Raw genomic sequence first — 15,707 nt, forward strand, 5'->3', positions numbered from 1 at the left:
AGTTGTTGTTGGCATTACCTCAAAAAAGATAGTTGGCTACACTAATGTTGCAAAAGAGTTGAGTGTGGTGTGTTTTGTTGTTGTTGAAATTCCAACGCTTTGATATTTGAGGTGAACAAATTTAGTGCATACTTTTGGGAGTTAATTTTATTAATTGTAGTTATAGTTCGAATAGTTTTGGGTTTCGGGTGAACGTGATTTGATTTGAACAGTGAAGGCATAATTTTTGGGTGAATATTATTTTGTGAACTTTATGATAGATAAATCTATGAAAATGGTGATATGCAATTTAAATAATGGTGTCTTGTTATTTATTATTATTTTCAATAATATATGCAAATATTTATGTACGTATTATTGTCTATGGTGTTGTGTGGTTTCAGAAAAGGGAATTTTTAAGAAAGAAATTATTTTTTAATTTTGTGTTGCTTTATTAGTTTTAATTTATTCTATGGCATAACATTAATTTTTAATTTTATTTAACATTATGAGGGAAAATTCTAGTTATATATATTTTTTAAACAGAGTTATATTGATGTGCAATTGAATTTGTAACTTCCCAAAATATGAATTTCAGTTACAATAAAAACTTGGATTAAATGTGGACCATGAGACCATAGAGGAGATAATTTGGAAGTGACGATAGAGAGCGCAATATTTGAAATAATATCAAAATTTGCATAAATATTTCCATTACTCTTAGAATTTTTTAATATAGTTATATCGGTCAAGATGTTGTAAAAACTATATACAAAATATTGAACGCTAAAGTATACAGCGTTGGCATTGGGCACGCCCTATAAAAATGTTCAATATAGATCAAAAATTTGTTGAAGTGCTATTATTTAAAATTTTGGCATCATTAAGTTCGACCAGGCCGATATTTTTAATCTCACCACCAGTATTAAAAATACCTAAATTCGATCGACACTCGTATATGGGGGCCATGTCATGGTAAATTGCGGCCAAGAGAAAATGAAACGATTAGAGATTATTCGGGGAAAAACGTGCCAAAAATATGGGATCTATCTAAATACATTGGTTAATATTGATAAGTTTAGGTAATTTTTTACAGACAATTTAGTTTAGGGGCGGTAGCCTAATAAGTGGACTAGAATCAATCATTTTTAGTGGGAAGATGTACCATATGTACGGAATACATATACCAATGACCAAAAATCTACAAAATACGGAAAATTCGCGCATACCATCATATGCGGAATATATGAAAATGTGGACCGATATATCGGAAGGTCAAATCGAAACTTCATAGGAATATTTGTGCAAAATTGTAAAGCTCTATGTTAAATGTGACTCTATCGTGATTTCAACAAACAAACGGACTGGTAGGCGGACATGGCTAAATCGACATAGAATATATACTTTATAAATGGGCCAATATTTCGGCTTGTTGCAAATCGAATGACTCAATTAACATTCTCACGGAGGACGGTACTTTAAGTTCGACTAGGATGAACTTATACCCATTTTTACATTTTATAATGTAACCCTACGATCAATAACCGGATACATTTGTATCATTTTATACCCTCAGCCTTATGTCTAAAGAGGGTGAATAGGTGTCTCGTCGAAAAATTGGTTTTAGACTCACGTTTCTTTGGACTACGATAACTCTCAAAGGGAGTAATCGATTTCATTCAAACTTTGTACATCTTAATCATCCCTATTCCGTATGTTGTCGTCGACACAAAAAAAAAAAAAAAAAACATGACCGGACAAGAACAGGATACATCATTCTAGAATCTATTCAAAACGTAATGGAAAATAAAGTATAAATAAAGAAAAATATATGGGATCTATATATAAATCTGAACCGATTTGATTTTTCAAAATTTCATCTCGTTCGGATCATAATGGTGGCATGTAACTTGTTTAAAATAATACATGGATGGAGGCACATGCATAAATCGGCTGAAAAATAATTCTATGTATATACTAAAAAGTAACTATGGGTCTATCTCGTTTCTTTTTGGATGTTCCAAACACATGTACCACGACATAATGCCCTGTGCCACAGTGCGGTGAAGGATACAAACACATTTTTGCACAAAAATATCAAACAAAATGAACAGCTGACTACAATTTTAGAGATGTGTGTTTTTGTTTTTTTTGATATTATCGATAAATAGTCGACATCGTCACATGAGTGTTACAGAATACCAAATCAGTGTCGAAGTGATGTCGAAAGACAACGACGACGACATACGGAATAGGGGTGAATATTTCTTCCAAACTTAGTTCAAGTTCGAAGAGGGGGAATATCGGCGTACTCCTTCTGGTACCTCCCCCACAAAATGGTAACAATTGTGCAAAAATATTTTTTTAACATCATGAGAACACACTATCCTATTGGAACCACACTTTATGCAACCTTTTATCTTTACCAAGCCTAAACCAAGTCCGAAGATGGATACCTTCTGGAGCCTCCCCCACAGTTATGAACCCATCGTCACGAAATTTTGGTTGTAGGGCGGAATGGAATGGTTTAAGACCATTTTTTATATTAAAATATTAAAAGGTTTGGATCCGATTTGCTTCAAAATATTATTGAGTGGTATTAATTTTGTATGTGGCTTTGTGTCCTTAAACATGACTCATTTATTATTGTCTGTTTTTCAGGTCGCTTTATAGGATAAAATTACGACCCGAACACAGAGAAGGTGGTCTGGCCATAGAATAAGTACAATTGTTTTGATGAAGATCTGTCAATATTTAAGGGGTCAAATGGACTCAGACTCCATTTACTTTTATTTGCTCCAGAAGGACTTAGACTGGAGGAGGTGACAGTATATCCAAGAGGAGTTGTCGACCTATAAATTCATACCAATTATAATGATGTATGTAGACGGATGTGGGAGATATTTAAATACAGGTTTCTACGTATTCCGATATTGTTTATATAGTTAGCAAGGGATTCCGGTTATGATTAATTGTCACGACTTTAATTTTTTGACGATTACAGATAATATTTCGGATATGAAAAGGACCGAAAACTTTATTTTTGTCTGGTTTCATGGGGAATGCGATCTGACGAACTAATTCGAATAGCTGGCTTTATATAGTAGGTCAAATGAACAAAAACGTTTGTGTCTAAAATTAAATTACGACCCGAACACAGAGAAGGTGGTCTGGCCATAGAATAAGTACAATTGTTTTGATGAAGATCTGTCAATATTTAAGGGGTCAAATGGACTCAGACTCCATTTACTTTTATTTGCTCCAGAAGGACTTAGACTGGAGGAGGTGACAGTATATCCAAGAGGAGTTGTCGACCTATAAATTCATACCAATTATAATGATGTATGTAGACGGATGTGGGAGATATTTAAATACAGGTGTCTACGTATTCCGATATTGTTTATATAGTTAGCAAGGGATTCCGGTTATGATTAATTGTCACGACTTTAATTTTCGACGATTACAGATAATATTTCGGATATGAAAAGGACCGAAAACTTTATTTTTGTCTGGTTTCATGGGGAATGCGATCTGACGAACTAATTCGAATAGCTGGCTTTATATAGTAGGTCAAATGAACAAAAACGTTTGTGTCTAAAATTTGGATTTTATAGAGTAAATTTTTAGTCCAGTAACTATTATACGAAAAATATCCCACGGTGCGAAAGAGGAACTGTTGACCTCTTATCGGCCATGAGGGTGCAAATATTGCGAAATATTGCCCAGGATCGGAATATATATCTGCAGAAAGTTAGAGGTCAGTGGTAGTTGGTATAAATATGTGTGAAGATACGGAAAAATAGAGATAATAGCTCAAACAGCCCAAAGTTGTAAGATAAAGATTCCATGAAGTTGGTACCGATAGGGTCCATACTCGAACCATTTAGGAGACAAATGAAGTATATTATAAAAATTATTTTTTTTTTCAGTTTATTGGCAATATTGTAAATGAATCGATGTATGTATGTGTGTGAAAATCAATTGGCATCATACCCAACATGCTTGCTTCAAATGGGATAATATATATTTAACGCTTTAAATGTGTAATCTAAACATACATAACTAACATTCTAAGCTAATGCAATGAATTTGGAATGCTCTGTCTAAATACAAATGGGTGTGTATTGGAAATATACCGAAATATCACAAAACATGAGTGGAAGGACATATTTTTAAGGAAGAAATTGCAAAAAATTCGCAGTAAACTTCGCAATGTTAACTTCGTAAATTTAAGACTTGTGGTAATTTTTTAAGAATACTTTCTTTGAAAATATTTTTAACAACGAATGATGATATTTATGAATATAATTGTTTAAAGAAGATTTTTTCCAAATGTTCATGAATATTTATTCAATGGTTGCCAATCCCTTCAATCATGAATTTTTAAACATATTTTCTGAATATTTCGAAATCCTTTTGAAATATCTTTAAGTTTATATTTTTAGAAACATTTTTAGGATGTCTTATAAATAAGAATTTGAATAAGACTATAACATTTTCTGCAAACATATTAGAGGAGACTTTTAAACAATAATTTAAAAAATAACTCTTAAGTATATTTTTAAATTCCTCGCAACGTGAAATTTATTTTTAAATACGAAACTGACTTTGTTATGTATTGTTTTAAAAATTTAAAAAAAAAAAATGTTGAATATTTGGATAAAACTATGCCATAGAATTCTAATTTTGATATTTGTATTTCAATTTAATGCAATGATTTTATAAATAAATAATGGAATTTAGTTTAAAATTTAGTAAAAATTGACATTCGGTTTTGTTTGTTTTTGTGAATCCTATACTGCCACATAAATTATAAACTCAAAATTTCGAAACATTTTAACTATAACCACAAAATACATACATAACATAGAAAATAAAACAAAAGTTTAAAACCAAAATATCTAAACAAAACACAAAAAAAAAGAACAAATGTATGACTTTGAAACGAGTATAGAGTCTATATTGGTTTTTGTTTGTTCTGTTTAAATAATATTAAAACTTTATTTTGAAAAGTTAACAGAAAAATCAAAAAAAAAATAGTAGAGGAATAAGTGTAATAGTAACTGTTTGTTAGTTTTCTTTTATAGAATAGTATTCATATATAGTTTAAATAGTAGTTATAAAAGAAGCATGCAAACTACAATATATTTTATATTAATTCAGTGTTTCTTGGTTTGTATTTTTTTTTTTATGAAATCCCTTTGATATTTAATTTTTTAATTAAAGCAATTTCAAAATATGTTTTATTTATGTGTGTATTGTATATTTATTTATTGCTTGGACGTATTCTATTGTAAGTTTAAAACAAGAGCTCTTAACCATTTTCAATGAGTTCAATTGAAATATTTGTATTCTATATTTTTTAAGATATATTTTTTTTTTCATTCCCAAAAACCGTTTCTATGCTCATTTTTGTCCAGGATTTTTAATGAAATATTCACCCTGGCCCTCAATGAAACGTATTTGTCAGGAGGTACGAGCTCCTCCAGAGTAAATTTTACTTTTGTTTGAATGGAGAAGGTATATGAGGTTTCGCAAGTTTTTCTAGATTATGGAATGCGAAATTGTGCTCCGGGAAGAAATTTGTGATTATCGACGTCTAGGACTTTGACGAATTGTCAATTTTTTAAGAAAAAAAATTCCCAAAACTATGTGGGAGAGGAGATTTTGGTTTGATTTTTTGATCTTTCTAGAGGTTTAACCTTGGATTTTTTATGAATATTTTTCTGAGACCTAGGAGTGGATTTTTTATGAAAAAATTTCGGACGACAAGGGTTGGATTTAGGTTTGAACTTTTTTTAAAAATATGTTTCAGAGCCTTACACCTGGCGATGTTAATGTTCTAAAATTCGGGATTTTATCTTTAACTAGAGTTATACGCTGCCCGATTTTACTATTTTAATTAATTAATTTATGGTTAAGAACTCTTTTCATCCGAATTATTCTAACATAATTCAATGAGATTATAAGAGATCACACGTAAGGACGGCATCAATAGGTTATTTTAATAATTGTATGTGTTTGTAATGTTTTATTTATATTTTTATAGTAGTATTCGAATATATAGCACTGTGGAACAAACAATTCTAAATTTACAGGAAAATGAACAAAATTTCATAAAAGAGGAGGAAACATATAATTGTGAAGATATAATATCGAATTTTAGAAGTGCAGAACAAGGACCTTTGTAAGTAAATTTTTGCAAATGATTTCTCAGAAATCATATCAACCTGACATATAAGGCTATTATTTAATGTTTTTAGGGATTTTGGGCACATTTTTCAGCCGAATTGGCTCCCCCCCCCCCCCTTTTTTTTTGTGTTTTGCGAACATTGGAAACATTTTTCAATCGAATTTTATTGAAGAAAAATTTTTTGTATTCAATACAAATATGCTAGTTAATAATATATTTTGCCACATAAATATAAATTTGTCTTGGTAGTATTGATTAAATATTTCGACTTCTTGCGAACTAATTTTTGCCAAAAATATCCTAATTTTTCGATTAGTGTATGAAAACAAAAAAGGAATAAATTACAATTTTGAAAATATTTTTTATTTTCAAATGTTTCTCTTTATACCCTACAAAATGTATTGTCAGGGTATTATAGCTTTGTGCAGTCGCAAAAGTTTGCAACGCCGTGAAATATTGGTCCTAGCGGAGTCGATCTAGACATGTGTGTCCGTCTGACCATTATAATTTGTAAACACTGGTCACAGTTATGGACCAAACTTCACGAAATTTTTTCATGTAGGATGGGTTCTGCCCAATGAAGTCCCCTTATTGTTTTTGGTAAAGATCGGTTAATATTTTGAGGATGAAATGGACCAAATACTTAATTTTTCTAGGTTTTTCCGATCGCTTCAGAGGCCGCAAATGTGACCCAAACATAGCGAATTTTTACATGAAGAAAGGGATCGGGCCAAAGAATAAGAATTCCTATTTTGATAAAGATCGGTCAATATTTAGGGGGTCAAATGGATCCAGACTTGTGTTTTATGACGTATATATATTATTTACTCCTGAAGGACATAGATCCGAGAAGTTGATAGTATATATAAGAGCAGTGGTTGACTTTTAAATTGATACCAATTATATTGTCGTATGCTTTCGGATGTGGGATATTATTTAGTAACCCATTACAATACTGGAGGGCGAAAATATGACACCGATCGCTTTAAAATGTTTAAAGAGGTTCCACTTATGGCCAAGGACAACGCCTATAATTTTCGGTGATGATCACTGATTTTATAATTGTGTATATGAGAAATTTGAAACACACTGAAAGCCCATGGAACCTATTTGGAGCACTTCTGCCTTAGACGCATTATCCCAACAATGTAACTGTAATTTGGCATTCCAATCTCTTGAGGGTGAACAATAACAATTTATTTGTATACCTTTCAACATACTGTTATACAGGGTATTACGTCTTAGTTCATAGTTTCTTTTTTTAAAGCCAAAGGAATCTAAATAGTTCTATGGTTCCTTTTGAAAATTTGCATAAAATCACTTTCTGATGTATGCATGTCGGTCAGTCCGCCTGGCCGTCTCTCCATGTAAAATTCTACACAAAGTACAGTTCATATTTATTATACGAATGAGATGAAATTTTTCACAACACATTTTTTTTTTGGTCCAAGAACCAATCCTATTGAAAATTGGTTCAGATTTAAATATAGCACTAATATGACTGCGTACCAAACTCCCCATATTTGTCCGACTGGCATATAATTTGCATAGCGTATTGGGTTAAGCCTAAAATAAAGTGTGTTACATTCATTTTAAATCGGATCAGATATAGCTCCCATATATGTTATCGTCCGATTTTATGCAAATGGGACAACGTTCGAATTTGGATATAGTTTCCATATATAATTTCGTCTGATTTCGTCTAAATAGTTAGCCAAATACCTAACGCTTGTTCGATTAGCACAGCGGAGCTATTTGAGTCCATATTTAAATTCATATTTAAATATATTTCTTATATGTATTTTCGATTTCATTAAATGGAAATTGGCATAGATTTCCGAATGACATGTGTATTTGGTTGATTTAAATTGATACGTATATGTTGAGACCATATATCTAATTTCCTCCGATTCCATGTCAATGGTCCTCTATGTGGATTCAGTCGACAGAATATTTTACGTATGAGCATTTTTGGATATATTCATAGTGGTGCAAGGTATAGTCATTGTACCCTTCACCACACTGTGGTACAGGGTATTTGTGCAAAAGTTTGTAACAGGCAAAAATAATCGAGATAGCCCCATGGTTCCTTTTGAGAATATGCATAGAATCTCTTTCTGAGTCGATTTATGAATGTTCGTCTGTCCGTCCATGTATTTTTGTGAATAAGGTACAGGTCGTATTTATGATCCGATTTGGATGAAATTTGGCACATGTCACTTATTTGGCCCAAGGACGAACCCTATTGAAATTGGAGAAAATCGGTTCAGAATTAGTTATTGCTCCCATATATGGTTTCGTCCGATTTTAGGTAAATGGTGAACCAAACTCCCAATTGTTATCCGATAGAAACAAAATTGTGCACAGAGTACTGAATTAGGTCCCAACAGATGTATGCGAAATTCTGTTGGAATCGGTTCAGATTTAGATATAGCTCCCATATATAGTTTCGTCCGATTTTAGGTAAATGGTGCACCAAACTCCCAATTTTTGTCCAAAATTTTGCACAGCGTACTGAATGAAAAGTTTTGTTGGAATTGGTTCAGATTTAGATATAGCTCCCATATATAGTTTCGTCTGATTTTATGTGAATGATGCACCAAACTCCCAATATTTGTCCACACTGAATGAGGTCCATACTTATGTGTGCGAAGTTTTGGTAAAATCGGTTTAGATTTCGATATAGCTCCCATATATAGTTTGGTCCGATTTTTTGTGAATGATGCACCAAACTCCCAATATTTGTCCGATTGGGATAAAATCTTGCGCATGCAATTGAGGAAAAAATTATGTCTGATAAGGTTTGTGGAAATCGGTTCAGATTTTGATATATGTCTTATATATATTTTCGTTCCAATTTATGTAAATGGTGCACCAAAGGAATTATGTTTGTTCGATTTACACGAAATTTGGCAGATGATATTAAATTGAATTTAGAGTGATAACAAAAAACAAATTTTGGGTGCAACTGTTGCTCAATAAGGTCCATGTGTTTATACATATCCCCCATAAATAACCTTACTCGATTTCATACAAGTGGTATACCAAAGAATCCAAGTTTGTCCGTTTGTCATGCAAATTTTCATTGATTTCAAAATGGTGTATGGGATTTTTTTCAATTGGTTGAAATATCTATCTAGATAGCACATTTAATTTCGCCCGACTGCATCTCAATGGTCCTCCAAGGATTCTATGTCTGTTCTATCTACAGGATATTGTAGATATTAACATCTCTTGTATGTTCCCAAAGTGGTGAAGGGTATCATATAGCCGGCAACGTCCGGCTTTTGAACTTTCCTTACTAGTTTTTAATAGGCCCATGTTTCGACGTTTTTGTTACTGAATTTTCTCAATGTAGTGACTATAATTTAGCATTCCGAATTAGTTTCAGCCGAAATAAAACTGTAAAAAATGTCGTTAAGTTCGACTAGGACGAACTGTTTATACCCTCCACCACTTGGAGTGCATTCAAAATTCTTTAAGTCGATCAAGATATTTATATGGGGACTATGTTACGGTGTCATGCGATAGAAGATTGTACATGATTTGAAAAAAATTGTGTTCCAAATTACATACACTCTAGTTGGAAAACTTAAACCCCACTTTTTTAATTTGGTTTTTATTCACCAGCAATCCGATATGTCAAATTATAGCCATGCCTTTGAAAAAAATCGGTTAAAAAATGTATTAATACTGAAAAAGAAGCAGAATTTGTATGTGAGGTTATATCAAAGATTGTACCTATATACACACCGCATACATTTGTATATATAAGCCTTCCAGAACCCTTTATACCAAATTACAGCCCCGTCGGCAGCAAAATGTGGCTAAAGTCTTCAAAATACCGAAAATGAAAACGGAAATTGACATATACATTTTTTGGTATGGAGATTAAACACCCCATTAAATTTGATAAATCAAGCGAAATCGGTTGAAAAACATGCTCAAATCCCCCAAAATACCGAATAATGCGAGTACCATTATATGGAAGCTACCCGGAAATTTGGGTCAATATTGATGATTTTTAGTAGGGAGATTTTCTACTCAATGAGAATCCAAAATATAAGATTACAGCTAATTTGCTTGAAGCATGTGTCCAAGCTCCCACAAATACCGAAATTCGGGAGGTAGCGCCTTATAGGGGATTTCTTTAATATTGAACCAATTTTGATTATTTTTAGTAGAAAAATGTAAAATCCCAGAGAACCTGAAAAAATCAATATAGAGCGAATTCGGTTGAAAAACATGTCCAAAACCCCAAAATACCTAATAATGGGGGTTTCCATTATATAAGCAACTACCCGGAAACATGGGCCAATGGTGATAATTATTGGTAAGGGTCATTTTCAACTCAATGAGAATCCGAAATATTAAATTGCTCTCAAATTGGTTGAAACGCGTGCTCAAGCAATCCCAGTGCAAAATTTCAAAACTCTATTCAAATATTGCGATCAATATCGTGATTTGAATAGACAAGCAGACGGATTAACAGACAGACGATGTATTGCAAACGGAATGACAAATTTAATATACACTCCACCTTATGGTGGTGGGTATAAAAATAACAGATATACTTATACTTAATGATCCTAGACACATTTTGTGAAGAACTGGTCTGCGATTTGGTGTCTCCAATTTTTTATGGAAATAATATATTCTTGCGCATTGTTTGGTTCTCAGTGGGTTAATGATAGAAAAAACATCTACTGTCCGTTTGCGATGTCAATGTTTTTCTCGGGGTAAAGGTAATAACTTTTGTTTCCCAGTTCAGAACTTAACCCCATTTTTATGTCTTTTTTCTCCTTCTTCATAATCCATTTTGGTTTCCTGTAACTGAATTGTTTTTTGTTCCACAGTGTAATTATTGTTGAAAATAAGTTGTTAGTATTTTATTTTGCGTTCTACATTGTGGTTTATTATTACTATTTTTTTATAAAACAATAAATTATTGTCACATAAAATTGAGTGTGTTTATTGTTTTTTTGGGTTTAGTATATTCTTGTTGGTGTTTCTCTACTTAATTATTATAATTATTATTTATATTTTCAACTACAATAAATTACATAATGATGACAACACATTTACAACAACAGCAACAACATTTGTAATATTTGTTAAATGATAACGACGACAACAACAACATTAACAACAAATACACATAAAATAAAAATAAATCATAATAAAAATTAAATTTTGACACCAAAAAGTGAAGTTAATGGTTAATGTATTTAAATGAAATAAAAATTTAAATTAATTAACTTAAAAAAATATAATTTATTTTTAAATAAAATATCATCCCAACAACATTTAGAATACCAATAAAAATATATGTTAAAAATAAAAAATACCATTAATTTGATTTTTTCGTGTGTGTGTTTTTCAGTTTTACACATTTAAACATGCCACGTTTTATTTAATAATAATTAATATTTTGTTGTATTTTGGTTTGGGTTAGTTGTTTTCTTTTTTGGTTGTTAATAATAAATAGTTAATAAGCATTTCATTATATAATGTTTTTTATTTGAAATTTATTTATTTTTTGTAATAATAATATAAGAATGTTGGTTAATATAGATAGATATTTGAAAGATTGTTTTTTTGTTATTATTTGATTTGGAATAGTTGTTTTATAACTTGCATTTCATTTCATTATTGTTTGCTGGGTTATTTGTTTGCAGTATTGTTAGTTTATTGCTTTATGGGGTTATATTTCTTTGATTTGCTTAATAATTGAGTTCTTTTTGTTTTTCTTTTAATTATTTGTTAGAAATTGTCTTTAGGCAACTCTAATAGTATGTAGTGTCAGTGTCGTAGAATAAATCTTCTAAAAAGCTTACCGGCAAATCACGCGCACTTTCTCCTTTACGCTGAAATATAAGAACAAAGGAAGGCATATGAATAAGGGCATAGCTTGAAGGTGTGGGCATAAATTAAGTTAAAATATATATAGATTATGGGTAAAAAATTACCGTTATATTCAAATTTCATTGTACACTTTGCTACGCCAAAAATGTGCCGCTAGTAGAAAATTAAAAAATTCGTTTTTACAAGCATACATTTTCATTTAGGCTACGTCGCTGCCTCCTACACAAAATAGTCAAAATGGTGCTGAAAATTAATTTCAAAATATGATGCAAACAGAGCATCCGATGACAACCAAATTTTGCCCATCTCCTAATAATCTCAAATCGTAATATTTTTACCAAAACTAGAAGTTGGGACTCATCCCCAAACAACATTTTAACCAGTGATGTATATTCGATCCTGTGTAATATATCACGATATTTGCAATCTTTTGGCCGATTAGAGGTCAACTGCTCCTTGTGTCATCTTTTCTTAATCATGATTTCCCGGGATAAAAATGTACTTTATAAAAATAAAGTTTTCGGTTTATTTCATATCCGAAATATCATTTAATCATCATCGAAAATTTTAGGCGTCGTCCTTGACTGATATTTATGTCCTCTATTGTATTAATGGTAATACTTAACAATATTACAATACTTAGACCAAGGTAGATGTATTAGGTAGTCGCATTGAACCAGTTGGTTGTAACATTGAATGTCAAAACAAATTGTAGAAATTATTAATTCGCCTTAAATACATAAAAAAAAATAAATTTTGTGACTTTTTCCAATTTTACATACAATTCCAATTTTGGTATTTTTAAAACAAAATCTTGGTCAATTCGACCCGCTAAATATTGACTGTTCATCATGAAAACATCCGTACTTATTCATTGGCCAGATCCCCTTCTGCGTGTAATTTCGTGGTTTTCGTGTCATTGTTGTGGTCTGTAAAAATAAACCAATCACTACCAAAACCAATAGAAGTCGTCTTAGGCAAGAACCGACTCTACATGCCAAATCTCCAGAATTCATCAATGCAAATTATGGAAAGATGCCGACACAGAAAATATGTTTTCAATCGACATTTGGCTCGAGTCGTGATAATCAGATTACAAATTATAATGGACAGACGGACACAAATGACTGGAAGGATTCTGCTAGTTGAGAGATGATAAACGATATACAACCAGTAAGGAAAATAATGAAGTCGAACGGGGCCGACTATATGATACCCTTCACCACTTTCGGTATATCCAAAAGATGAAACCTAAAAGACGTCGAATTTTTAAAGGACCAAGGACAAAATTATGAAAATCAATTATAAGCATATATATATATAAACCAACCAACTTCTAGGTTATTCTAACTCCAGTACGTTGTGAAAAGTTTGTGTTAATTGTGTGTAAAATCGGACGACACCAATTACATTAAATCGGACGAAAATATATATGGGAGCTATATCTAAATCTGGACCGATTTTCACGAAATTTAACACACATCATTCTAGATATACTTTAGTACGCTGTGCCAAATTTCGTGCAAATCGAAAGATATATAGGGGCTTTGGTACACCATTTACATAAAATCGGACGAAAATATATATGGGGGCTATATCTAAATCTGAACCGATTTTCAGGAAACTTAACACACATCATTCTAGAGCTAATTCATTACGCTATGCCGTATTTCGTGCAAATCGAAAGATATATAGGGACTTTGTTACACCATTTACATTAAATCGGACGAAAATATATATGGGAGCTATATCTAAATATGAACCGATTTTTCCCAATTTCAATAGGGTTTGTCCTTGGGCCAAACAAATGAGCTGTGCTAAATTTCATCCAATACGGATCATAAATGCGACCTGTACTTTGTTCACAATTTAAATGGACAGACAGACGGACGGACATGCAAAGATCGTCTTAAAAAGTGATTCTATGCATATTCTCAAAAGGAACCATGTATCTCTCTCGTTTCCTTTTGCCTGTTACAAACATATGCACAAAGACATAATACACTGTACCACAGAGTGGTGAAGGGTATAAAAAAGATCTAGAATCAATATATCGTGCAGCTATAAACTCTTGAGGCAACACATACTTATAACATAGACTTATAACATTTTGTTCTGATTGGTTGACTCAAATTTGCCTAAATTTTGAAACATCAAGACGAATTTAATTTTATTTGCTTGTTTACAAATTTTGACATATAATGTTACCAAAAAAGTTGTTTTGTTGTAGTAATTCGCCGATGCGACTACCCAATATATGTGCCTTGACTTCGACATTTGTAAGTATTTAAGTAAAACTCTCACATCCGATTAGAGGGAACAATAATTAACGCCTCAACAGCTACCAGAAAAAAAGATAAACACATTTTTTCGTTTATTCCATCCCCTAAATATTAACCGATAATTACCAAAAACAATAGGGGGCTTCTCCCACCAGAAGCCGTCCTAAATGCAAAAATTCATCACGATCATAATCGATAGACGATCGGCCTAGAACCAACATTTCGCGGCGTTACAAACGTTTGGGTCCATACAAAGCTGTAATACCATTACAACATAGTTGTGTAGGGTAAAAAAAGGGTAAATTTAATTTGATCCATTGATGGCACATCGTAATATTTTTCAAAATCTAGATTAACTCCGTAGATGGGGACAAGTTCTTTTGGTAACTGTCCACAGATGTTTAAAACTTTAATAAAAACATATACCGAATAGTAAATTCTGTGTGGTATAAACATGACAGACCTAAATATTTATACTAAGTATTGATTTAGTGCAATCAGAGGCTAAATATGTTCATAATCTCTGCTACCACCCCCCACAAAACTGTGCATTTTTATTAAAACCCTAAAGAAGGTATCTTAGTTTCATTGGGGATAGATACCTCTAAAATGGTTGGGAATAACGTGGGGACTGTGTGGAATCCCAAACGAAAGCAAGACTTGCTAGCAGAACTTACTGCTAATAAAAATGAACTCAGCAGACAGACAAGTATTTCACAAGACTCCTCAGTCGGTAGGTACATTTAACATTTCCTATGCCACTGCCAGCTTTTGCAAATACTTGGCAAATGCCACTATTGCTGACTCAAATGGCATGAGGATGAGTTCCTGAGAATAGGTTGAAGGACTTCAAAAATTTATTCCCAGAAGTATAGGGAGAACTTTTTCTATTTTCTATAGGTGGTACGGAAATGATTAAAAAAGTGTCGGTATTGACTGAAATTTAGTTTCGAGTTCTTTCGGGGTAGAACATTTTCCTACAAAACAATATTAATATTAGTCCCATATAAAGGTACCTTCCAGAGAATGTTTTACAACCGAGTTGGCTGACTTTGATATTTTGGATTCCCATCGGCTAGGTAATCTCCCTACCAAAAATTATTATTATTATTATTAGACTTTGTTTTGGGGTACCCTTCATAGAGTGGATTTACATTGGGAAGAAGCTACAACAAATTATAAATATTGGTTCCTGTTTCAAGGTATGGGGACTTTCCGACCTATGTGACCAAATGGGGACTTTTGGGTGACTGACTGTAATTTGATATTTTTGATATCATGGGTTGTCCAAATCATCAAATATAAATACCGGTCTATATTGTGGTATAGATCCCACATAAAGGTGTCATTTGTGTGATTTTAATGTTTAAGCATGTTCTCGCCGAATT

The 15,707-nt window shown here is 32.1% G+C and overlaps 1 protein-coding gene across 1 annotated transcript in view; it reads right to left on the minus strand.

Moving 5' to 3' along the window:
* Positions 1–11,898: 11,898 nt before the first annotated feature.
* Positions 11,899–15,707, minus strand: part of LOC133322062 (disks large homolog 5) — a 167,806-nt gene continuing 163,997 nt past the window's right edge. The window contains exon 9 of the mRNA XM_061531127.1: positions 11,899–12,039. Within this exon, the coding sequence (XP_061387111.1) occupies positions 11,959–12,039 (81 nt within the window). The 3' untranslated portion in view covers positions 11,899–11,958. The remainder of the gene's footprint in view (positions 12,040–15,707) is intronic.

Source organism: Musca vetustissima, unplaced genomic scaffold, assembly GCF_032173495.1.
Source record: "Musca vetustissima isolate MV318-11 ecotype Yass unplaced genomic scaffold, APGP_CSIRO_Mvet_v1 utg4473, whole genome shotgun sequence".
In the NCBI taxonomy this organism is placed as follows: domain Eukaryota; kingdom Metazoa; phylum Arthropoda; class Insecta; order Diptera; family Muscidae; genus Musca; species Musca vetustissima.